Source organism: Ruditapes philippinarum, unplaced genomic scaffold (assembly GCF_026571515.1).
Source record: "Ruditapes philippinarum isolate M1 unplaced genomic scaffold, ASM2657151v2 ctg3939_1_1_1_1, whole genome shotgun sequence".
Taxonomy (NCBI): Eukaryota; Metazoa; Mollusca; class Bivalvia; order Venerida; family Veneridae; genus Ruditapes; species Ruditapes philippinarum.
This window is the reverse complement of record NW_026853802.1, coordinates 463,735-490,532: the sequence shown is the minus strand read 5'-3', so window position 1 is coordinate 490,532 and position 26,798 is coordinate 463,735. Positions and strand designations below refer to the sequence as shown.

The 26,798-nt window shown below is 31.2% G+C and overlaps 2 protein-coding genes across 2 annotated transcripts; both read left to right on the top strand.

Moving 5' to 3' along the window:
• The first annotated feature begins 2,154 nt into the window (after positions 1-2,154).
• On the top strand, positions 2,155-10,960 carry LOC132737963 (uncharacterized). The gene is made up of 2 exons (XM_060725357.1): positions 2,155-2,292; positions 9,613-10,960. Exons 1-2 carry the CDS (start codon positions 2,222-2,224, stop codon positions 9,923-9,925), a joined length of 384 nt encoding a protein of 127 aa, XP_060581340.1. The 5' UTR covers positions 2,155-2,221; the 3' UTR covers positions 9,926-10,960.
• Positions 10,961-19,275: 8,315 nt separating this feature from the next.
• LOC132737935 (G-protein coupled receptor 83-like) lies at positions 19,276-22,795 on the top strand. The gene has a single exon (XM_060725314.1). It carries the CDS (start codon positions 19,505-19,507, stop codon positions 20,627-20,629), a length of 1,125 nt encoding a protein of 374 aa, XP_060581297.1. The 5' UTR covers positions 19,276-19,504; the 3' UTR covers positions 20,630-22,795.
• The last annotated feature ends 4,003 nt before the right edge of the window (positions 22,796-26,798 follow it).

The following is a 26,798-nucleotide window of genomic DNA, read 5'->3' as shown; positions in this document are numbered from 1 at the left end:
TTTTTAAATATACATTCCTCATACGACTTCAATTCTATATGGATTTTTCAAAGACATTTCCGTTTATAAAACACAATGCTTTTCGTTGTTCAAACACTGATGTGCAAATATTTCGAAAGAAAATATCCCATTGTGTTGTGACATATGCAAGACTGTAACATTACGAATATGCGTTACATAAAGTGTTTTCATTGCTTACTATTATGCATAACATTAGATATAGTCTATGGACAAAACTCATATTCTTTACTAGGACACAATTATTTCCGCATGTTAAGCGTTATGAGCATTGAAAACAACTTATAGAGATGTTAAGTGGGATTCACAAAAAAAAAAAAAAAAACAGTTTTGATATTAATGACAATATACGATATACAATGTTTTTATCGCAGTTGCCAAATTCTCAACTGAAATATTGTATTAATTTCAACGGCTGCCAAAGAAATCTCAGAAAATCGTTAAGAATGATTGTTCTATTATCCATGCCAATGATTTACTAACAGTCATATGTCAATTTATATATGTTGATGTTTCATTGCCATATGTAAGCTTTCATATATGATCAAGTTTTGTTAACTATCATGCCATTTGTTTAGGAGGCTAATGCTTTATTAGTCATCGTATTAGTATATTTACTACCTGTGTTTCTGTTTTGTTAAAAAAATATATTCTTACTTTGTAGATATAGAATCATATTTGCATTATAACATGTAACTCTTCAGTATTGGAGGAAATAAGATATATATATATATATTACCTTGGCAATTTTTTGAGTTTTGCTTCATTTGGTCAAAACTTATTTTTTATACGGATATGATACATAGTTACGAACAAAAGAAAACATATTACAAAGCAGACATGCTGGATACTCTGATGTGACCTTGGTCATTATTTGTCCTTGACAATCAAGGTCAAATATTTAAATGTACTTGAACTGTTATATATTTGTGATTTACATACATATTTGGGTGTGGCGAAACTTAGCAATTTTATAAAGTTTATTGTGGAGTTGCAGTAATTGAAGAATGGACAAATTCCTTTTAAAGAACATAGTTAAAACATTCTAGTGTTCCGTGGTACTCGTTATACCAGCTTTTATCAGAAGAATGAACATTTACTAGATTGGTGTTTTCAGCAGAAAATGACATGTGTTATGTGCAAAGACGGTTCCGTTTAAGTAATTTCGAAAAGTGGGTACAGATATGGATATGCACCCGTGATTATGCTATGGGAGAAAACCCGTTGCTGTGTACCTACCGATTCTTCATAACAGAGATTTTCATGCTTTTATCTTGGGGTCAAGGGCACTTTCATAGAATACATAAAGAAAAAATGGTTCTTTATATATTATTTAGGGTAAACTGTTTTTTTTATATCGCTTGTCATAGAGATACATTTATCATATCTATTTATGAGTTTTTAAATTTGGATTACTTTAAAAGAGGACCTTTAGGAAATTGTAAAAGTTGAGAATTGCACGCAGTTTAGTTTCTAAATATGTTCTATGTTAAAGCTAATTGTAAAATTTATATACATGCATGTACATGATGTGACATAATGGAAACAGAAATTGACGCTTTTAAAAAACATATGTCCATTACGTGATTGTAAAGAGAAAAAAGTAAATAAATAAATGGATTTTTCAGGATTATAAAGGAACTGTTATCCAAGCTTTTGGTTAAAATAAAATAAGATCATGTCAAATGGCGTTTTTTAAAAAACAATTCAAAGTGTTTGAAACTTGACGACCGTTTGTAAATTCGTTGTGTATAAAATCAAGAACCTCATTTAAACTGACTATAATTCGCAGCAGCAGATATAAATAAACAGCAATCAAAGTCGCACATAAATAAGACACCATCATTTATCATTTATAGGCTGTGTATAAATTACATGTTTACATTTAAACTTTCATTTTAATCAATGATGATAGTTTATATTCAATATCCAATACAGTGGTTTTTATTTAGTTATTTTGTGCTGTGGGGTTGTGAATTGCCACTGTGTTGATGAACGAGTTTTGCCTTAAAATATATCGTTTCTTTTTCTGAATGTATGTACTCAGCAAAATGATAGTTTGTCGGTTTTATTACTATATAAATAAACATGTATTGCATAAATGATATAAACTGTTAACGAATATATCAATCAGATAGGATGTTTTAATCATTCACACTACAGATCGATTCGAATAAACATTTCTACAGTTTTCAACTTTAAAATGATGATATTCATTTTGAGTAGGCGTATGGCCCAACGAAAAAAATTAAGAAGGACTATCACCAAAAGACGGTAAGTGATTTTTTATTTTCTGTTCATAATCTTCAGGTAAAAAAATTAAATAAGATTTTTCATATTAACTTAAAAAAAAGAAATGAAGAGACTCAGTCTAATTGAGTCTGCAAATTTTATATAATACTGTTATATTACAATGCTTCCTGTATGCTCTCTGTTTTTCTAGATTTTTTTATACTGGTTGCATCTTTTATATTTAAACTCGATTGTGAAATAGATTCTTCCAATTTATAAGAAACCACCTTCACTTCTTATTTTAATACTTTCTTACCCCACCCACCCCCCCCCCACCCCACCATCCCGCGCGTTCATCAATTTATACAATATGAAACCTTTTTATCGCATGAATTGAACACGCGTGGTTCAAGCCATCCGTTGTTTCTCGAGCAATAAACTTATACATCACTTGCTTCAGTACTGGTTTTCCAGGAACGGATCGAGATGTCATAAGCATTTATAGCTTCTAACACTCAATCGAACTAAATAAATTTTTATAAACCCAATGAACAATATATAAGTGATATACATAACATATATAAATTCGTTCATATAAGGACACTGTTCCATACAGGTATCTATATCTATGGAAGAACTATCATCAAGAATGTTGATGACAAATTATAACTTATTGCTATTTGCGCTTCCATAATCATGATTAATAGAATGTTTCAATAATCTGTAAAATAATAATTATTGAATCATTCGGTTTCATATGACAATCTGGTTCCAAGAATGATACCACTTCTTCAATATAGTACCACAGTAGCCAAGTTATCCTTGTATGAAACCAGATTTCAAGTATTAAATTGTCAACAGCACAAGAACATTAACAATTATCAAAGTAACAAAGTATATAAATAAGTTAATATTCAAGCTGCTTCCCCCGAAGACAATATTTTAACGACCTATTCTCAAGAGTACAGAAAGAATTTCCAATGGCTACCAATTATTGTGCAATTTATTAAAACCAAACTTTTTGACAGTCGGCATTGCAGATTCATTGTTACTTGAACCATTAAAACCCATATAAAACAAGGAAAGCATCACCCCAAAGCCCTGAAAATTTTAGACCAATACTATCCTTAGACTGTTTTAGGAAGTTGTTACTGCTATCCTAAGACGATTACAGCATTCTTAAAAAAATAAATATATGAGAGACACATCAGCTCTGATTAAGCAAATATTTACAATAGACCACGTTTCATCTTAAATTTTAACAGAAGCTCGTCTCAGAAAAAGAAACTACATGATTTTTCCAAGCCTTACAAAGTGTGAGAGCGGCCTTTGAGTAAGACTTTTTAACAATGGTATACAGGGAAAACTTTATAATATAATTTACAATATGTATGCCGACATAAAATCCTGTGTCTCTGTTAATGGAGTACAATATCTCCTTTTTTAAAACTAATTGTGGAGTTCGTTAAGGAGAACATTTGTCTCCTACACTTTTTTCCATCTACCTTAATTATCTCAAGACCTATTTAGAATCAAAACATAACAGACATTAAAATAGAGCAGACAGATCTTGGATCCGACCTTTACTTGAAACTTTTATACTGTTATATGCCGATGATACTATTATAGTTAGTGGACGATCATCCTGCTGCTTTTCAAAAACTTTTGGATGATTTTTATGATTATTGTGTAAAATGGACACTTGAATAAACATGACAAAAACTAAAATTGTAATTTTCGGATCAAATAAAACAAACAAATATCATTTTACAATTAACAAGGAACCAATAGAAAAAGTTAAGGAATACAAATACCTCGGACTCTATTTTACCCCGTCTGGCAGTTTTTCTAGTACAAGAAAAAACACCTGTCTTAACCAAGCAAATAAAGCCATGCATATTCTTTACACGAGGATATTTAATCTCGATTTACCAATCCACCTACAGACAAAACTTTTTGCTCAAACCATTTGCCTATTTTAACGTATAATTGTGAAACATGGGGCTTTGAAAACCTTGACCTAATAGAAACTTTCATAATAATTTTCTTAGAAAGATCACTTATAGTAAAAAAGCACCCATTTATATATGCTTCTACGGAGTGTTAGGCCGCTACCCATTAAAATAGTAAAAAACTAGAATGATTAATTACTGGTGTAAACTGATTATGGGTAGGAAAAATAAAGTCGCCAGAATATGTTATGAAAAACATGCTTAATTCAACGATTTACTTCAAATGGCTGCATCACATAAAAGATATTTTGAATAATACTGGTTATACATATATATGGAGGCAGAATTAGGGTATTTATTCATTTGACTACTTGTTGTTTCATTTGCATACGTTTAAATCATATTCCTACAAATTTGATTCATCTGTGAGTAAATCAAAGTTCTTTATTTAAATATTTATTTATTCTTTCTTACTATGTTTATAGTAAGTTGTAATATTCTAAAGCCAATGCCAGTACTTTATTTAATTCGTTTAATTTGATATTAGATACCAATAAATTACTTTTTGTTTTTAAACATGTGCTATTTCTACTTATTTAAAACAAAGTGTGTTTCTCGAACTTGTTTCTTACAAATGTATCTGTGCAACTCTTATTCTCATTCGATTTACACTGAAAATAAATTTGTATGTAGAGGCTATAAGAGTTGTTGTTATAGAGATTTATCCATATTCTAACTTTATGAAATTATTAACATTAAACAACCTTAGGCGAAATAAAACTGACTCATTTCAATAAGAAGAACAGCAGAACAAATAAAAACTAGAAACCACGTGTTTAATATTTGCTTTCTGTGTCCTAGCTGTAAAATTCTAGCGCAAAATCTTAGTGACGGGAGATAACTCATGTATCGCTTCGGTATTTTCCGTGAGCACAAGGTGTGAGGATACAATGCTACTCGGCAATTTAATCCAAGTTTATAGGTAGCACACCACAATAATGTAAGACACAGCTTTGAATAGCTAGGGAGGATTTCTTGGATATAGTGAATATTCTGGATTTAACCTTTTACCCCATGAGCATATTGTGAAAAATGGCAGTTTTCATTGAAAAGCCTTCTGCTACAAGTTCAAACTGCTATAAAACTATAATAAATGCTTTAATACTGATGAAACTTAGCACACATGTTGACTGGACAATGGCCTCTGTAATAGCATGAATCGTAAATTTTCTGTTACCACGGCAACGGGGAACGTCTCAAAATCACTATTTTGCATTGTTTTTTCCCATCAAAACTGATTTCAAAGTGCTGCAACTTCTCAATGAATTAAGATAGAGTAAAAGGCTTTTCAGCGTCGGTTACTAGTTACCCTGACATCGACCTGAGGCCGTGTTTAGCCTGTCACATGTCCAAAATTTTCTTGGCGATGAGGGGGGCTACCGCCACCTTCAAACCCCCCAAACAGAAGGGGGCACATTCCCCATCTGGCAACCCCCTGATGTACTATTTTGATAGGGGGCGCGTCGAAAAGTGGTCACTTTTTTAACAACATTTCTCAAATGAAAAACAGTGTTAGGGCCTAAATAGGGCATTTTTTCACTGTTTGAGGTCTCAAAAAGGAGGGGGGGGGGCAAAAAGCCGTCAAAATACGTCTATATAAGGGAAAAGGTTAAATGACTGGTTGTCCTTAAAGTGCATTTTCAGCATGAAATTTGTTTTTGTGACGTCTAATATGATCACTTGCAAATTCAAAAACATGGCCAGAAATCACATGCTGTTGATTATAGATGCTAAAGCCGCCATTTTTGTAAACATTGCTTTTAAACAGCATGCACGGTAAAAACAAGTCATTTTACAGGGGGTACAAACTATTAGCAGTAGTAAAAATTCTACAAGGTTGAGCACCAGTTTCTTTGTGATATTTTGCATGTAAAGGGTATTGCTAAAGCAGAGACGGTGTTCCTTTAGCCTGTATATTTGCAGGTCTTTTTTGCCAGAGGGACGAAATGTGTTGTTTTGGGTCTCGGGCCACTGTAGATTTTGGGCTTCAACGGAATGAATTACAACTTTTTTGACTGCCTGCCTATTGCAGATGGGATGATTTCTTTGTAGATTTGCAATCTTATGTCATATATGTTCTCAACAAAATGTGTTTTCTTTTTCCAGATTGTGTAGTTTGGTATCAGAATTATTAGACGTACATGTATTGCTTGTAGGACATTGACGGCAGAAACTTGAAATTAACTGTGGAGTGCTACCCTGGATTTCGTGGATTTTTTAAGAGAATATTTCAATGGTTACACCGTCAGAAATTACGGACTTGTACGGAAATATTGGTTCCCGGCCAGATGTATAAATTTAAATTTCAATGTAATTTCGTATTCGTGTTATTGCAGTTCGTATTTGTCTAGGTGCATTCGTATAGATTTTATTTAATTGTTATGTAACCCACTTTGTATTCTTAAAAGGAAGGACGTTCAAGATCATAAGTTAAAACTAAATTATTCAAATTGAAAAGGAAGAAGTATGCAACATAATATCTAATCACGTAGTTTAAACAAGAAGTCGAAACAATTGATCCTTACATTCTGCAGTATCAAAATACAAATGTTTAACTGGCAATTAAAAAGTAGCAATTAAACTTGTTTAAATCAATTTAAATTTATATGATTATAGATAAGAAAATTAATGAATACGAATACAAATTAGATAAATAGAAATTGAAAGATAAACAGCGAATAAATACCCAAATTCTGCTCCATAGTTGCTCCATACATATATATATGGGAAAACCAAAATAATATTAAATTAAAGAACGTTGGTATTCTTATCAAGCGTAAATTGTAGACCAATTGCAATCAATTAACTTACTCCTCAAAGGGAATAAATATCCGTCTTTTTTAAAACTGAATTAAATTTAAAACATTATTTGATTAATTTACCAAAAAACTTAAGATCGTCACTTTTCTACTTTAGAACCGGAAATCATAGGTTGCCAATAGAAACAGGTAGATGGAGACAGTCATTTGTTCTATACGAGGAACGTAAGTGTCGCCACTGTCAGCTCAACGATTTGGGAGACGAATTCCATTTTCTCCTTAAATGTCCTTTTTTCCAAGCGTTAAGAACAAAATTCATACCGAAATATTTTTAAACTCGATCAAATATTATCAAGTTCTCATCCCTAATGTGTTCAATTTTAAGAACGTTACTGATTAATATCGCCCGCTTTGTACGCGAGATTATGAATACATTCAAAAGGTAATCTACTGAAAACAAACCTCTTAAGTTGCAAAGCTAGTAAATCCGTATAGAATTAAAAGCACAATCGATATTCATCCAGTCAATGAAATCAGTTTTGTCCAATACATGACCTATTTATTTGTTTATATGTCCCAACTAATCAAATCGCAACAAACATAGCACGTGACTTCCGAACCAGACGGTACTATTAATTATAATTTATCAACAAGAAAAGCATTGATGCAAAGCATCAAAGGCGACGCCAAAAAAATTTGATCAAGCTTGGCGCCTAAATACTTATGTGTACTTTATAGCAGTACCATTACATGCACCTGGAGGCTAGGCCCAGTTTAAGTTGAAACATAAACCAAAAAGAATAGACTCTGTCTTGCCAAGATGAAAAGACAATTTATAGTCAATTAACCAATCACTTATAAGACTCATGCCATAAGAGAGAATTTCTTCAGATTTATTTTACGAGATACATGGATACCTGAGTCATCAGCATATTATCATAAAAGCTTATTGCTTAGGGTTGCAGACATGTCATTGACGTAATAGACATAAAAGAGGACCTAAAATGAACCTCAGGCAGACACCATACAAATGTAGGTACTCGGTGCAGTAGTAGAATGAGTACCAGCCACATCCACCAGCTGCTGTCTATCAGAGATAAGACTTGAACCATGTATGAATGTCATTACCTATGGCATCATGAAGAAGAAGAAGAACTTCTTCATGTGCAGTATAGTGTGATCAACTGTATCAAATGACTTTTGTAGATCTAAAAGTATCATGCAATACTGCCGTTGTCCATTTCAAATTTAATACAATCTGTTAAATGAATCAAACGTGCGTCAGTTGAAAAACCACTTCTAAACCCTGACTGAAACTGCCTGACCATGACTCGAACCCCGTCAGAAGACCAACTGAGCTATCCAGCCGGCTACACATTTTCTCTTTAATAATGAAACAGTTCTAAACCACAACATATTTCCCCACCATATTGATTTGTGTCGTTGAATTTCTGATGTTTACAGAGTATAATGAATTAAAATTAGGGTTATATGCAGTCACAGGATGAGAAAAACTTTCAGCTTGACCAGAACTCGAACATGTGGCCCACATAATAATGTACTGTTGAGCTATCACATTTTCTCCCCTAAATAGTGAACAGTTCTAAACCGTGACAGATACTTTTAGTTAACAGGTAGATTAATTCTTAATTAAACAAATAAGAAAAAAAACCTTACATACTCAGTCTTAATCAAAATAACAATTTATATTTTGTATAATTACTTTTACTAAAAAGGGCTTAGTCACTTATTGGTTGTGCCTTATTTATAACAGGTCAATTTGAAAGTGAACATAACTGTACTAATACATGTACAATATCTATGTTTTGTACAGATAAAAAACTAACTTTTTTTCTGTGATAAGAAATTTTATGAAGGCTGTTTTGTATTTTGCATCAGGGGCACCGGGCGAAAACATGAAAATGCAACAAACGAACCACTTTGCGGTAGATTGTATTTTCATGTTTTCATCTGGCACCCGGTTACTTTTTGTACCGTGGCACAAATCACCCACTATAAAATTTAGTGCACAAATTTATTCAAGGGAAAGTAACAATCTACTCTATGAAAAGAACAGAACAGAACAGATATTTTATTAAGACTTGTACAAAGTACATCATCTACAATACATTATATTCACATATGTTATAGCTGCATGAAAATTAACAAACAAAATGAGGATATCACATTTTACGTATACAATTGTTTCATGACAACAAACAAACAAACATGCAATCAATCAATCAAACAAACAAACAAACAAACCACCATTTTTCACGCATGCGCATACACAGAAAAGGTTGTTGTCGGGTTGACTCTGGTGACCTGGAGGTTGAGACCGGTGTCCCTGCATTACAAATAGATAAGACAGAAGCTGTCTTTTTCAAACTATATGCAAATGTCAGAAAAAAATAGAATAACTATTCAGAATATGATTTTTTGTGACTTTATTAATTACATGTACTGACAAATTCAAACAACGACAGTGAATTGGTGGGAACCAAATTTTTTCAACGTTATAATAATCCTTTATAACGGAAAATTCGAGTTATATTCAGTTTTGCACATAATTTGTTTAATTACTCTTCCAGAAAAATGACTCAGAAGAATCCAAGTCCATGGTTGAAGAAACAAACCAAGCTACTACAAATTAAAAGATTGGAAGAGAAAATTGCAAAAGTCATAGCTGCTATAGAATTACTGTACACTTGTAACCATAGAATTTCATTGAAGAAATTACTTTGTATTTTTATAACTCTGGTATCCATAGTGATTATCATGGCTAACAACTACTGGATTACACAACTTGATATTTTCGGAGAATTTGATAGGATGAATGTGTCTCCAAAACAACGTGACAAGATGCCATCAAAGTTATTTTATACAAATAGATCGGAAGATTGATCTATACAGTTTTCAAATCATCAAGCAAAACAACCATGAAAAAGATCTGTAATTAATGAGATGTAATTGAAATTTGATTACATACTTTATACGTCATTCTAAGAGAGTTACAAACATTGAAAACTATTTTCTATATCAATTAAAATTATTAATCAATACTACAGTGCGTACATTATTTAGATTAACCTCTATACATGTACATGTATTTCTATTATATTCAAGACAGCGAAGACAGCTATGGCTTTCCATATTTTAGGTCTGCGCAGCGTCATTGTATAATCTTGTATGTCGTAGCGGCAGCGTAAGATAATCTCAAAAGGTAAATCAATATTACAAAAGTTATCCAATTATAAATCTGGGGTTTTGCTAAATTAAAGGAAATTGAAAGACTTCATCTTAAATTTTGTAAAAAGATATTAAATGTAAAAGTTAATTCATGTAATGTTGCTGTGTATGGTGAATTATTACGTTATCCTTTATATATTTCAAGATATGTTAATATTTTAAGATTTTGGTTTAAAATGCTTCAGACAGATAATATCATTCTTAAAAATGTATATAACATTGCTCTTGAAAACTGTAATAATGGTAAGAAAAATTGGTTATCAAATCTTAAATTGTTATTTTTGTAATCATGGTTTTAGTGATATTTGGCTGTAAAAAGTAACATATTTTTACCAATATTTAAGCAAAGGGTAATTGATTGTTTTTATAAAGTTGGCTTTCTGGTAAAGAGAGCAGTCCTTTTTTGTATCTGTATACGAGTAATCATGTTAAAGATTCTTTTGTATATGAAAACTATCTTGATATAATACCAAGTACTTTAAGGAAGTATCTTACAAGAATTAGAATATCTTCGCATTCAGAACATGTACAAACTGGTAGGTTTCATAGAAATAGAATTGTTAGAAATGAAAGAAATTGTTTATATTGTAATCTACATGACGTCGAAGATGAAATCCATTTTATTTTAATTTGTTCTTGTTAATTTGATATAAGAAAAAAATATATAGAGGATATTTGTTTGTTTGTGTGTAAGATGAAATTTTATTTCATCGAGTGGGCTTTAAAAACAGTATTCTCACGAGTGGCTACGCCACGAGTGAGAATACTGTTTTTAAAGTTCACGAGATGAAATAAAATTAAATCTTACACAACAAACAAACAAATTTTCTTTTTATTTTATGCTAAAAAACAAGTTAAAACGAAATTTCCATAATTTTAACGTAAATATTAAAATCTGTTTTCCCCATTGAGAGCCCAATTTAGTCGGAATTTCTCATTAAAAACAAGAAGTCTTGAGCTGTAAAATAAGTCCGACAATCATCGTTAAATGACAGTGATATTATTTATTTTGTTAAAAAAATATGAATGATCGCTTGTTTTAATAATAAAAACAAACAATTCTTGTAGGAGAAAAATTCCAACCATCCATCCATATTTCTGTTACTTACTGCGTATTTATATTAGACCTGGCTTTGTTAAAAGTAAGCGGCAGCCATTTTTTAAAGTTGTGTATTTCACGGGAGGAAAATAATTGTGTTTGATTCAGAGGGATATCATTTGGATTTGTTAGTCATACACCTTTTTAAAAGAAAGAAAACATATTTGAGGATTGAAACAGACAAAAAATAAGTGTTGACAGATGTGAAAACATGAAAAAAGCAGCTATGAAAATGGAAAACTTGGAACTTGCTCGGAACGCTGGGTGGTTTAATTGTTCTACGAGGTGATAGCTGTCATTGCTTTTCATTTTTTTCATAAAGCATACGGCAGTTATTGCTTGTAGGATACTTTAGTATGCCCAAATGTCATCAAGAGCAGTTTGCATGTGGAAGGAATGAATTTTTCAGACTGTAAAAATGAAACAAACAATTTAGCTAGATGAAACTTGGCAATTGGAATTTGAATGAATAGAAGTAAGTTTTCTTCTTTTTATTACTTTGGACATTTAAGTTGATTATCAATTTCAGCTTTGCGTTTTCTTTAAACAGCATGGCATTGTCAGAATTGTTAGCAAAAATAAAATTGAGGTACCACATCGGAAAAATCTAAAAAAAGTAGTTTCGTCATTGAAAAGTGTGAAATTATATTTTGATAATTTTCACTGTGAAATTATCAAATATAATTTTCACGGATAAATCAGTAATCCACTGAAAAGCATAAAATAAATACTTTTAAATTTATCCTTGTATGTTCGAGATGTGATGTCTCATAGAAATAACTTAGATATAGTAGATACAACTTAATATATTAATAATTCATCCTCTATATTGATATGAAAGAGACATGTTTAGATCCGATCTTGTGATTTATGTTAGTATGTATTGTAAAATTGTATATATATGTATGACGATGTATGATTGTACAAGTCAAAAAATAAAGTATCTGTTCTGTTCTATAAACTTTTGGCCTCACCCCATACCGTCTATCACGGGGCCTTATAAACTCGACTGTCTGAATCACTGGCCGTGCATGTACGAGTATTTTACATTTGTTCGTCGACGCAACCTGCTTTCATTATCCTGTCTAAACCGGTGTTGAATTGATTTTGTGTACAGAGTTACAAGATTTTTGCAGAATTTTCATTAATGATCATTGCAGGATTACCTTAGAAAAACATTATCATTGGGTAGCCTCGACTGAATATTCCGCTCGTATTGTAACGGATATGAAATGATATGGATCGGACTTGTATTGATTTACTTTTTAACAATGGATTGATCGTAATATATTTTACATAGAAATACTTTCTTTATTTGTAATTAGGTTATTGTTACTTAAAAGCTGCCTTTAGTCAACCATTATTGACTGACCATTTTCAACCTCCTATATCCATTTACCTACGCTTGATTAAATGATTAAAGTAGATCATCCTGGCAGAATTATTCATCCATTGGATAATCCTGCGTTAGACATCAGTCGTAATGATCTTAACTAACATGGAATAGAACAAAATACTACAATAATTTTCGATGTGCTGCAGTTTGATAAAGTTATTGAATTTCAAAAGGTTTAAACTGTATGATGATATTTATAAGTTATAAATAGAGTTTGATACGAAAACCAGCAGTGGGATCATTAATTGAACAATTAGTTTGAATAAGTTTCAGTTTCAATATATTCAAATGTTGATATTTATACTCAGTCGGCGTTACTTGAAACAGGTCCGTAGGAAACGAACTCGTCTATTTACCAGGTAAAAATTTGTCACTATCAAAATATTATAATCATAAAAATATTTGAAAAAATATTTAACCAAAGGTGAGGATTGAGAAGTGGATATGTTACCTTTTACCATAAATAATTTATTCTGTAGTCAGCATAGAAAAACAACATTAAAGATTTGTTTTTGTTTAAACTGCCCCGTTATTTTCACTCATGACAACCGTAATTTCTTGTTTTAGTTGTTTCGATTTATGTGTTGTGTGTCGTGATGACCCTAACGAGACACCGTAGACAACACATGCACATATGTTTTCTTTTTTCAAACATAGATATGATTCGTATTTGTGCCAAAACCTGTTTTAATATTTTACAAAGACGACGGTTTTTATTATGTAAATAGCTTCTTATTCATGTAAATATTTATATCTTTCACATTTGTATGAAATACTGCAGCTTTTCTTATTAGTTTGATTTTTTTAACTGAAATAAAATTGTCATGTTAGTTATTTTTATACGATTTCTCAGTTTTAAAAGAAAAGTTTTAATGTTGTATGCTTACTATTTTAAATTGCTTCTTTCAGGTAGTCACGATGTTTCCTTTTATTAGTCTATGTATAGCAATGGTTTCGCAGTATTATCACTTAAACGCGTTGTTCTAATGATTTATGTATTTATATATTTATATTTATATTCTAATATTGTGATATAGATTTTTCATCTCTTATAACTCCATGCTGGAGTGGCATTGTACTTTTATGCTGTAACTTTTTAACATTGTGTATATGTCTGTACAATGATGAGATGTAAATAAAGATTTCTACTCTATGCGATTAAAAGACCTGTCAAAATATAAGTCTATGTACGTGTATAAATAAATTATAAGTCAAGAAATATAAATATGTGTTAATTAAATAAGAAATAAATCAATGACATCGTATGGAAAATCTATGGCGTAATATAAATCATTACAAATTCATATTTTTAGTCGTGATGGGAATAAACAACCTAATATGGCGAACTTTCCAATAAAACTAATTATAAAAGATAAATATCGATGGTGTGCATTTGCTTCCCTTAACATGGTATCAAATACACTATTAGAATGAATAATTTATAAGAAAATAAGAAATGAATAAATGTTTATACTTGTATTTAATGTAGGACATTTAAATTGTAAATGACAAATCCCCAATCGTGGTATACTATTACTTTTTAGTCCTCGGAATAGATATATTACAACTCTGTCAAAAGCACTAATAGAGCACACATTATTTGCACTCAACCACTATAAAATGTTGATGCATTTAAAAGAGTTTATTCATTATTAATATTGTAATCTTAATACATTTCAGGTCGTTGCAGTAACTAAATTCAATGTTGAACTTTTTTAAACTAAATAAACTTTTAGGAGTTATAATCAGTTTTGCACATAATTTGTTTAATTACTCTTCCAGAAAAATAACTGAGAAGAATTCTAATCCACGGTTGAAGAAACAAACCAAGTTACTACAAATGAAAAGATTGAAAGAGAAAATTGCAAAAGTCATAGCTACTACAGAATTACTATACACATGTAACCAAAGAATTTCATTGAAGAAATTACTTTGTATTTTTATAATTATTGTATCCATAGTGATTGTAACCCGTCTTATCATGGCTAACAACTACTGGATTACACAACTTGATATATTCGGAGAATTTGATAGGATGAATGTGTCTCCAAAACAACGTGACAAGATGCCATCAAAGTTATTTTATACAAATAGATCGGAAAATTGATCTACATGTATACAGTTTTCAAATCATCAAGCAAAACAACCATGAAAAAGATCTGTAATTAATGAGATGTAATTGGAATTTGATTACATACTTTATACGTCATTCTAAGAGAGTTACAAACATTGCAAACTATTTTCTATATCAATTAAAATTATTAATCAATACTACAGTGCGTACATTATTTAGATTAACCTCTATGCATGTACTTGTATTTATAATATTTTCAGCACAAGATTTGTTACTGCTGTGTTATCGATTGGAGGATTTTTACAATAGTTACCCCCCTTGAAAGAATTACACTGACAAAGAAATATCAAAAGTTCTCAGTACCTCCAAAACACCATGTCTGTATAATTAATAAATTTCGCCGATGCCGTAGTTCGAATATGCCCCCTGCCTCTTAATAAATTATTTGACAAAATATGAACAAAATCAATATAGTATTAAACAGCTGATTTGGGAGAAATATCAAAATAAATTATACGTGTGAAGGAAAATATTTTTAGCGCCAATATGTAAAAGAGATTTATCTTATCTTCAGGACAAAAAAATGGGATTGACCCTTAAACGACGGTCAAGGTAGGTAATAACTGATATGTGAAAAACTTCGATTGAGTTTCATCACATTTTCAAATTGCTAGCAGGCTCGCAGAACTATTTTATATTACGCACGTTTGAAAGAGAGGATTGATATATTTGACGATGTATTTTTTTTTTTATTAGCTCACCTGAGCTAGCTCAGGGTGAGCTTTTAGGATCGTTGAATGTCGTTCATCGTCCGTCCACATTTGTTCGTTAACACACTAGTGGTCACATTTTTGCCTCAATCATTGGCAAACTGTGTCAGGATGCTTGTCTAGATTATTACTCGGATGAGTTCGAAAGTGGGTCATCTTGGATGAAAACAAATAGGTCACAGGAGCTAAAAATAGAAAAATCTTGTTGACACTAGTGGCTACTGTTTTATCCAAATATCCCGGAAATTGGTCTAAAAGTTTGTTTTGATGATGTCTAGGTGAAGTTTGAATACGGGTCATCTGGGTTCAAAAACTAAGTCACATCGCCCAAATACGGAAAAACCTTGTTAACACACTTTTGGTCATATTTTTGCCTCAATCATTATCAAGCTTTATCAGGATATTTGTCTAGGTAATTGCTGGGACGAGTTCGAATATTTCGGATGAAGAGCTAAAAAAGAAAAATATTCTTACACTCTAGTTTTGATCGAAATATCTTGTTAATTAGTCTGAAAGTTTATTTTGATGATTTCTATGTCAAGTTAGAATATGGATCACTTTGGCTCAAAAACTAGGTCACACCGCCCAAATATGGAAAAACCTTGTTATAACTCTAGTGGTCACACTTTTGACTCAATTGTCATCAAACTTGGTCAGGATGCTTGTCTTGGTAATTGCTCAGATGAGTTCGAACACGGGTTATCCCGAATGAAAATCTACGTCACAGGAGCTAAAAATAGAAAAATCTTGTTAACACTCTATTGGCTACTGTACTGATCCAAATATCCTGGAAATTGGTCTGCATGTTTGTTTTGATGATTTCTAGGTCAAGTTTGAATATGGGTCACCTGGGGTAAAAAAACAAGGTAACACCGCCCAAATATGGAAAAAACTTGTTTACACTGATACACGTATAATTGTGTTTTTTTACAAACTATTACTATTATATATAATTAAATTCACTTGTACATAAAGGCTATTGAGACGTATTATTTGCACTATAGCAAAAATCGATAAAATAAAATTACATTTTTAGCATGGAATCATACTGATTAACAGAAAGATAAACAAATTAAAAATTCACCAAAAGAAAGAAACTCTATTTCAAACTTCTATTTAAAACTAATAAAGCAAATATAGGGACAACACGGCCAAAATTTAGTGACGTTGAGTTAGTAATGGATTCAGAACGAGTTTTTCCTAAAAGATGTTTTCTTACAGACTTAAGAATACAGCTTGCTAGGATAAACTACAAACAGTTCGAGATGCACCCGAAGTGATAAGCGGTCTAGAATGAAAAGTGGCCCTTTAATAATATACATAGTTTCGATATGCTCCCTGTTTATAATTGTGTAGCATTGCATTAGTTCTATAGCATTCCCGTGTCTATTAGTTTTGCGAGTTAAACTTTCTCATTTGAAACAATGCAAATGCCAAGAAAGTAAATTACTGTCCTGATTGACTTGAAGAAGCTGATATATTATCAAAATTTTACATAATTTACAAAGATTTATATAACAATGTGGTGTCGTAAATTAGCATGACCTATAGTGCAGCGAGATTTCATACTTGCATTACCATGTTTGACAAACGTTTTCCATTAGGAAAGGGAATAAATTCGTGACAATGCATAATAAATAATGAAAATGACCATTATCTGATCAATGATTTACTTTTGAAAGAGCTATCTTCATCTAGATTAACATATTGATTACTGTATAATCATCCGTTAAGAATGCTTCTTCAGTGAAAATGAATTAAATACTATTTAATGTCCTTTTCCAATTAAAAATGACGTTTCTTCACAGAAATACAGAGACAATAGCCTCATTTTTAATGACATCAAACGAACAATAAATGAACTGAGCGATGTATAAATTTTTTTAGACCTACATAAGGTCTACTGCTTAGTTCAATCAACGTATAGAAATACAGATAGAGGGACTGACTATATGTCGCTTTATGTGTCACTCACTACCATATGCAATGTAAGAATGTCTTTATAAAATTTATCAGTTTGATAATACGGATTGAATGAAATAGGATGTAGAAACTGTTGTAAAGTTGGCAGCAGTAAGGTAATTTAAATGGCCTCTGTCCTGATTTTGTAAGCTAAAATTTACTAAAAGAGGTATGAAATTACAGAAGGAATAACACAATAAAATCATGTTTACAATCTCCTTGTAGCGACGAAGTATTATCAACGACATATGTTTCTGTTAGTAAGATAGTTTGCTTTGACAAAATAATCGACAAAAGTAATCATCACATTATAAATTCAGTTGATCAATGTATGTAAAAGGATCAAGCGAACAGACAATATAGAAAATAGCACTCAGATACTTGGAAACGCTGTTGCCAGTCTATTTATAATGGTAATAATTAAGTTTTCATAATGACCTTGTTATAGGACTGAAGACTGTCATATTAGCTTGAAGCCTTTAGCCCGAAGGCTAATATGACCGCCTGAAGACAAATTTAAAAGCCATTTTGTAAACTCCTACCTATAATTGACAATTATATAAATCAACATATGAACAGAAACAAAATAACATTTTACTTTTTTTACAGAATATAATGCTACAATTTGCACGAAATTTTGTAATGGGAAAATGTCCGAGTTTCTGAATTTACCCCTGTTCAAAATGGCGTCAATTTTTGTGTGTGTGCCGTTGGCTTCGTAAAGGCCAATACGTCAATCAGAATGTCCGAATCTGATAAAAGCCATCTTTTCTCGTAATGGCTGAGTTTTAAAAATGGCTGAATATCCTATTCATAATGCGGTGCGAATTTCATATTGGCACTTTATTGGAAGCGTTAATAAGCCAATATTGTATAGTTGATTTATAAATATCCATACAGGGTTTTTGTTAAACGCTTTACACATGGTGAATTAATTAAACAGATAAACATGTATTTGCAGTATTTCTCTGAAAGAAGATTTACAAATGCGTATGCTGATTTGCTTGCAGATTGCCCTTCGGTTGTGACGACAAAGTAAACGGCGGGATATAGAAAATATAATTATTAACTACAGTCAGGAGATCTGACGATCGCAAATCCAAAAACGTAAAATAAGACTTTCCAGTCAAGTTGAATTCAAATTTTCTAAAAAAGCTGACATAAAACTGTTGAACAGGGTTTTATATTCATCATCATTATAATCAATTTGTCGTCATCGTCGTTATCATCATCAGTTACAACATTTACAACATCATCATTTATTATCTCATAATACTTTGATAAGAGGATATAGATAAGGATATTTTTAATATACTTTATAAATTATCGGCTGTTTGTCGCAAGTAAATGGCAATTTAAACACCTAGGTATCTATAACAACTGATGTATCATTTTCACACGATTGTATCACATTTTGGTAACAATAAAAATCATACATATTTAAATATTGCTATTTTGACATTTTTCGCGAATAGATATGTTTATCATGCTGTGACAATTCAAATGATAGAAAATCTCATTAACAGGAATGACCAATTCCTGACGTTTATTGACAAAGCAAAGGATTGGGTTGCTAATTGAAAAGCATCTGTAATGAGAGAGAAGCAGTATTGGAACAGGAAGAACCTGTATTGATATTTCTCTCTTACGGCATATTACAAAATTTCTCCTAAATGTTATAGTTTACAGCGGGTCGACTTGGACTTTATTTGTGCGATCATATGAAAAAGTTTTGTCTTTTGTTAATGGTTTAGATATTTTTATAAATTTTTATATCATGTTTGAACATTAAAGTTTGTGTTGATAACAATTGTAACTAAAACGGACATTATAACTGGCAAAATTTGGAGAAATGATAACGAGGATGTGTTATGTAATATAAATTAAATCATGGAATTTTAATATCTCAACGAGTTAAATTTGACTGAATGAAATGGAGATGAACAACACAGCAGAGCAGGAAATAATTGAGCAATTCTCTGTATTACTTCCGTCGTTTGTGTTTATTTGTATTTTGATAACTGTTGGTATACCTGGTAATATACTGGCTATAATTGTGTACGGGTTTAAACTTAAAACAACGACAGGGAGGTATGCCATTGTTTCACTAGCTATATGTGATGTTGTAAATTGTGTTCTAAGCATTCCAGTTGAACTGTTTGTGATGACGAGGTACTGGCATTTCGAGCATGCTGCGTTGTGTAAAATGTCACGATTCCTTACCTATGCCATGAACAACTCGTCCGCTTTGATATTACTTGCAATAGCTGTTGAAAGATATCGTGCAATATGTAATCCACATAAGCCAAAAATTAGCAGCTCGTGCATTTTTAAAGCATGTGTAACACTAATTATTGTAGGATTTATAATTGCCCTGCCAGCGCTCTGGATTTACGGGATTCAGACAGATGCTTGGTTACATGGAAATATTTTAAAATTACCATATACTGTCAACACTGAGTATAACAATACGATAATACACCATTCCGACTCAAATATTGTCTCGTATCTCATGTCAAATAAGAGCGCATACAAATATAGCGGTACTCAAATAGTAACTAAGCGATGTCTGATGGATGACAGATTTAGACAAACATGGTTTGCATATTCTCATTTCGGATTTGTTACGATCGCTTCTGAGATTATACTAGTTATCCTTATCGGTATCTATATCCAGATTGGCAGAAAAATCTACGGACTTAGAAACATGGGCAGCTGCTCTGCAGACGAAGAGAGCATGCGCAGATCTGCAAAACGAAAGAAACAAGCAACACTTGTGCTTTTCCTGATAACTTTAGCTTTCGAATTCACATTCTTGCCGTTTACAATTATAACCAATATCAGGTTCTTCACAGAACCTGCATGGTATAATAACCTGTCTAATGCTGGGAAGATGGCCTACCACTTTTTTCTAAGGTCGTATTATTTCAACAATGCCGTGAATCCCTTCATATATTGTGTTAGTTGCGGGAATTTTAGGTCAGCACTATTCAAACTTTTTCAAACATTGAAACAAAAAGTACGCAATTGCTGCAACGGGTCAGAGATAGAGTTTTGAAAATTTGTGATATTTTGAAATATGAATACATTAAGTTCAGTTTATCACTTTTCGTTCGTGTCTTTAGGAAACAAAATCAAACGAAGCAATATTTGAAACAGTATATTAAACATTCGTTAAAACATAAACGAACAGCTGACTGGTTAATCTTTATTATCCGACCTTAAAACTGAACGTAATTTATCAGAAAGGAGATAATAAGTGAAATATTTAATGAATTTGGATGCATAACAAACTGCTATCACAGAAGAGAAGAAATAGAGAAGAGAAAAACAAACAATTTTGCTGCAACTGGAATTTAAAGAAGTTTTTTTGTTTTACTCTAGTGGTTGATTTTATAATTCATCATCAGTGAGTGCACCTAGTCGATAAGATTGTTTTCATGCCATGGAACTTTCGTAATTGGTGCATTTGTTTTATTTGTTGTAAACAAGATGTACCTCGTATGTTTGTTATCAGATTCAAGTATATTGTCATCAACGCTCATGGACTAAATGATACGATGTTCTGGTCAGATTAATTTTATAGATTAAAGTACATTTATTGTAAATGGTGAGTACTGAACAACACTTTGTTGATTTTGAATTTTTCCACACATTATAGAACAACATCCAAATAACAGTGTTAAAAACAGAATGTATGTAGTATCATTGACTGCAAGTCTTTACAATTCAAATTGTATCATTTTTTGCGAGCACAAACGTTTTTAATTCAGATCGCTGCGTCATTTGTTGCAAGCTTATAAGATTCGATTTGTATTATATTTACGATCAGTAGATGCGTTTACCAAATGTGCTTAATATTCTGTGTAAATGTCAACCTAGTTTTAATCTTTTTTCTGAAAATGATATTTTCTTCACTGAAAATTTTTTTATACGATGAAGTGAGTTTAATAACTTTAAAAGAATTTAATTTAAGAGAGTTTTTCTGTATTGAACTATTGTATATAACATGATTACATTTATCTACCAGTTAAAGCAATATTTGTCTAGTAAGTTATCAAAATCAAGCCTATTATTAATATTATCTTCGGAAAACGGCTATCATTTTAGGTTTACACCGGATTAATAAATATCGTTCACGCTTCGATTTTTTTTCTTGTTGTTGTTATTTTTTTGGGTTGGGGTGTAATCTTCAACAAAAGAACATATTTACTAGATGATGTAGGAAATTTCCGACCTCTCTCCGAATTATTGAATCAGTAATACAGCAGCAGATACTAGGTCTTTCACGAGAAATATATCCGCTTATCTATTCTGGCTTAATGAAATATACAAATAACATTAGAAATGTGAAATGATCAAGAGACAAACGATACAAATACAGATACAAATATTCACTTTTGTGTTTTAATGAAAACTACAGTTGAAAAGTAACTAAATAAATTGTAAAGAACAGTTTTGGTTTATCAGTTACGTATTGATCAATGCAAATGCTACAATCTCCTAGACTTGTAGGAGTATTTTGCTACTTGTCACTTGCATTTATTGAACAATGACAAATATGGACAAATAATTAATTATTATTTGTACGTCTGCGTATATTTGTGGTAACCTGAATCTTGACATTTCAATATGATTACGTTTATCAAAATCATCCCGTGCGATAACGCCGTCTTTAATTTCATATGTCATGAACACCACAATACCCACACAGCACGCAAATGCCAAGACCAAAACAAAAAACTTCATAACTACGTATAAAGTAACAATTTCCTGAATGCCAAATCATATTAATTCTAGAAAAAAAATGTTTGCGTATTAAAAGGCAATAGTACGTTACAAATGATTTTAAATGCTTTTCGAGAATATAAACTGTCTAAAAGAGTTTCGTACATTTAAGTACAATGATATAATTGGTAAGGCACAACTGTAATTGAATATAAGAATATGAAAAAATATGAAAGATATGTATAAAAGCAAAAATAATTCGTATCAAATCATAGGTAAAATTTAAATATGTTTTATTGTTGGCGAATTTGTATCACGTTATATACAGGATAAGGAAATATATACCATGATACCGTGGTTTATAAAATGGTCCCGTGATCAATAATCGATAAAACAGTAATGACATATCTGTTTCAACCCAAATTATTACAAGTCTTTCGTCTAAATTTGCAACAAAAAAGGAAAATCGTGAAGTGAGCTGTCAGTAATCAAGTTCCAATGTTTTTTCCGAGTTGGAAACCACCGACAAGGCCCTTATTTAGTTGTGCGTCAGTAAAGCCTGGTTAACCAATAAGATAATGATAAACTTGAACGACTGTAGCACTGTACACCAATATAAAAACACTAAAAAAAGACAAATAAAGCAGTAAATGTATTAACTAATGCATAGAGAATGGTAAGAAATTCAAACCACATTTCATTGTTGTTTATATGGTTGCTTTATGCTTTGATTTACAAGTTTGATATCTTTCGGTTGTTGACAATTACACTTGAAATCACTAAAAAGCTATAAATTAAACTTTTATTAACCAATTATCGATTACTGTAGAGTTACAGTTTCAGTGTTTCATGATTTGTTGTGCGTAAAACTACTAATAATACATGCAAGTAGGAAGGACTCATTAAATTTGAGCGTCATGTTTAGTCTTGATAGTTAAAAAGCAACAAAAAAACTTTGTTTCTGATGGCGTAATCATTTTTCTTTTCATAACAGGAGTAGAAAAAAAGAATGATCTTAACAATTAGCACGTACGGATTCATTTTGATAGTTTATGATATATCATATATACTATCTCCTCCATATACTTAAAATTGAACAGAAATATTTTAAACTATATGGTGTCACTATTTTTGTTTGTTTGTTTGTTTGTTGTTTTTTTTCCTCAACTTATAATAATAAGCAAGATGTATATAAGAAAAGCATGGTAATGATTCTTACCTGGTTCGGGTCTATATGACTGGTTAACGAGCAAGTGTTCATAATGAAATTGTTGGTGAACTTTTACCATTCAATCCATTATATTACATAATTACTTCTACTAATAAACCAGAGAAAACTAAAACGAGATTTACATAGTAAGGGTAATCACATTATTTGCCAAGATGCAACGCATTTTAACAACACATATTGCTTGAAATGAATGACAGTTATTATGCATCGCGCCATCTTGAGATGATATTACTTTATCGCTGACATTCAATTTACGATATTAATTCATTAAATATGCGTCAAGCTCTTGAAAATTTCGTATTTAAATAATAACAAATATAGAAGACAAGTGGTGAATGACGTTAATGTAATCTATGATTATGCCTTATCTTTAAGTGCTGTGTACTTCTGTAATGTCTCCTAGCATTTTGTTTAAAAGAAGGACAATTTATAGCTCCATCAATGAGTTTTTCTTCTTTTGAACAAATATGAAATACAGTAACTAAGGAATGACAAAGAATTATATTGGATATCTTCATTGAATGCCAGTTTATCATCTTATGGTCATATATAACTGATAAATAACAAAGAATACAAAACGACATACATATTATATAGATCTTTCAACAATTAATGATGGTCGCATTCTAGGTTAATAAGTGTTGTTGATGAATTATTTCCGACTTAAATTACTTCCGTAATACAACAAGTAAATACAACTGTATTTACTTAATCTTAACGCGTTACAATGACTTCATAATTGTGATATTTCTAATAGTACAATGACTAACAAAAACGTTATGTCAGTGAATAGTACAGCCTGGTATAAGTCATCCATATAATAAAAGGTTATAAAGAGGGTTGCAATCTTACAATCAAACGAAACACTTCACAAATAAAGTGTGTGGCTTTTTTAAACATTGTTTTCAGATCGCTTGATACTTGCGCTTAAAACCTTTCCGCTGTCCGTTTCCATACCAGATATGATAATGCATTACTTAATCGTCTGCAATAACGCTTGGAAATAGTCAATTAAAATGATTTTCTTACTTTAATTAAGTGAAGACTTGAAAAGGGTAATATTAAAATTGATAATAATCTGAAGAACTAGTCGGTCTTTGCGATATTTCTTTTCCAACAAGTACAATTGAAACAACAGACATGAAATTTGCTTTAGATTTCGTGACTTGTTATGCACTGCCATGATTTTCGTGTCTTTTATTTTTTCTTGTCTTTTTTTCTTTGTTGTTGTGTTTTTGTTTTTTTTTTTTGTGCTGTTGTTGTTGTCTTCATTTTAGTTTTTTGTTTGTTTACTTGTTTGTTTGGGTTTTTTGTTGTTGCTGCTGTTGTTGTTACTTTAGGGAATTGATTTTTTATTACTATTTTTATTTATAAATATACAGCAAAGACATACTTTGTATGCAATAAACACTATCACATTAAAATCATATTATCGTTTGCGCCCCTTAATTCTTCGCTACGAAGCTACCTAGCGAAGTATAGTGGAGTGACAGGATATGATTTTAATGAGATGACAATTAGCACTATTTTATTAGTTCTGAACTTCAATACTTCAAAGTATTGAATATCTTTATTTCCATGGTAACACATCTAAATAGCTTTTGTGTTAGCTTATTTATATTTGCTTTGCCTAAACGCCTTTGCAGTTTTATTTCTGTCATAAGAGAAAATGGATGGTGTAAAGACATTAGTCTAACAAAAGTTGATTGAAAATGTCTGAAGCAAATGTGCCAGACGACCACGGATTTATAAATCCGTGCAGACGACTTAATTGTGAGAAAATGTATATAAATTTGAGTGTATAAAAATGACTGGAAACTAAAAGACTAGAAAAGTGTATCATTAAATCTCAAAGGATGACAGAAAATTGGACACAAACATATCCAAAACATGTCCAACCAAAACACATTGTCTAATGTCTGCTGTATAGGCCCAACCTTGTCTACTGGAACAGTATAATTGCAGGTGATTTTTTTATGAATTTTACGTTAATCAGCAAGTGTTAGATAATATTGGGGTTTTTTTTTGTTGTCTCTTTGTTGTTGTTTTTTTATGTATTAAGTATGACAAAACATTATAATGAAAGTTTCCAAATATAAGTTGTGTTAGTATATCTTGCATTTGATACTAGCAGTAGGTTAACATCAGACTTCAAATGTATCAGGTAAAATCTAGAAAATAAATAGGTGTTACACTTTTCATGGTCACATGGCGGCATGACCGACTAGTCAACGCATCGGACTAGTAATATAAGGTTAGCTATCCGCTTTAGTTCAAACCCCGCCTTGTTTCCTTGAACAAGAAACTTCACATTCATTACTCAGTTCTGGTTGATTCGAGAATGAGTCTTTAAGCTATCAGCTTTTTACACAATCAAATAAAAATAAATTCTGCATAAACCAAAGAGACTTGTGTTGAGAAAATAATTGTATATTTGTAAAACAAATAGACATGCAATCAAATTTACTGCATGAATGACATTCATTTTTGTAACATATTTGTTACATATCTGATCAACATTTTCAAGCACTCTGTATTGAAACAAAGGTTCTGGATAAGTGATACTACTGCTTTAACATTAGTGTTCTATTGTGTTAGTATATATATGTCACTCCACGGGAATTTCTATTTACAGTCAATTCGTCGACTTCTTAGCGCTTTATTTATTTATTTATCCATATTCATAAAGTATATCAATAACATGTAACATGATCAAGGCACTGTCATAACGCACGATGTTTTCCATAAATAAGTTTATGTAAATGAACTACTGCCTTGACAGTTGAATCTCATTATACATACGTAAAACATCATAATATCTATGTCAACAAGCTTTGGGCAATTTTTCATCGGAAACTGTTTTTGTACTTGGCTGAGTTCAACACTTTCTATAACTTTTTTTTAAAAATTCTTAAATCAAGACAACAGAAAATGTTTCTATTGATAGTGTAACTAGTAGTTGTTTATAAAAAATGTTAACGACTAGTAGTTGTTCATAACAAATGTTAACGACTATAGTAGTTGTTCATAACAAATGTTAACGAAGAAGATTTTTATAAGAACCTGTAATTACATTTATGATGAAATTGATGAACTTGAAAAAAATAACTTAGCGTTATTCATTAGTGGCAAGATGCAAAAAGTTCTATCAGCACATTTCGCGGGAAATTAATTTTTGATTCATTCAGTGTTATGATATCTTTACATATATGCATTTTATTTGTTATTAATTCACATATGCGTCATATTTATAGAAATTGTGTATTTA

Excerpts from the sequence above, each read along its gene's own strand:
- LOC132737935 (XM_060725314.1), top strand. The coding sequence starts at position 19,505 with ATGGAGATGAACAACACAGCAGAGCAGGAAATAATTGAGCAATTCTCT.
- LOC132737963 (XM_060725357.1), top strand. The coding sequence starts at position 2,222 with ATGATGATATTCATTTTGAGTAGGCGTATGGCCCAACGAAAAAAATTA. Across the intron at positions 2,293-9,612 it reads AGGACTATCACCAAAAGACG|AAAAATGACTCAGAAGAATC; the intron begins GTAAGTGATTTT and ends TTACTCTTCCAG.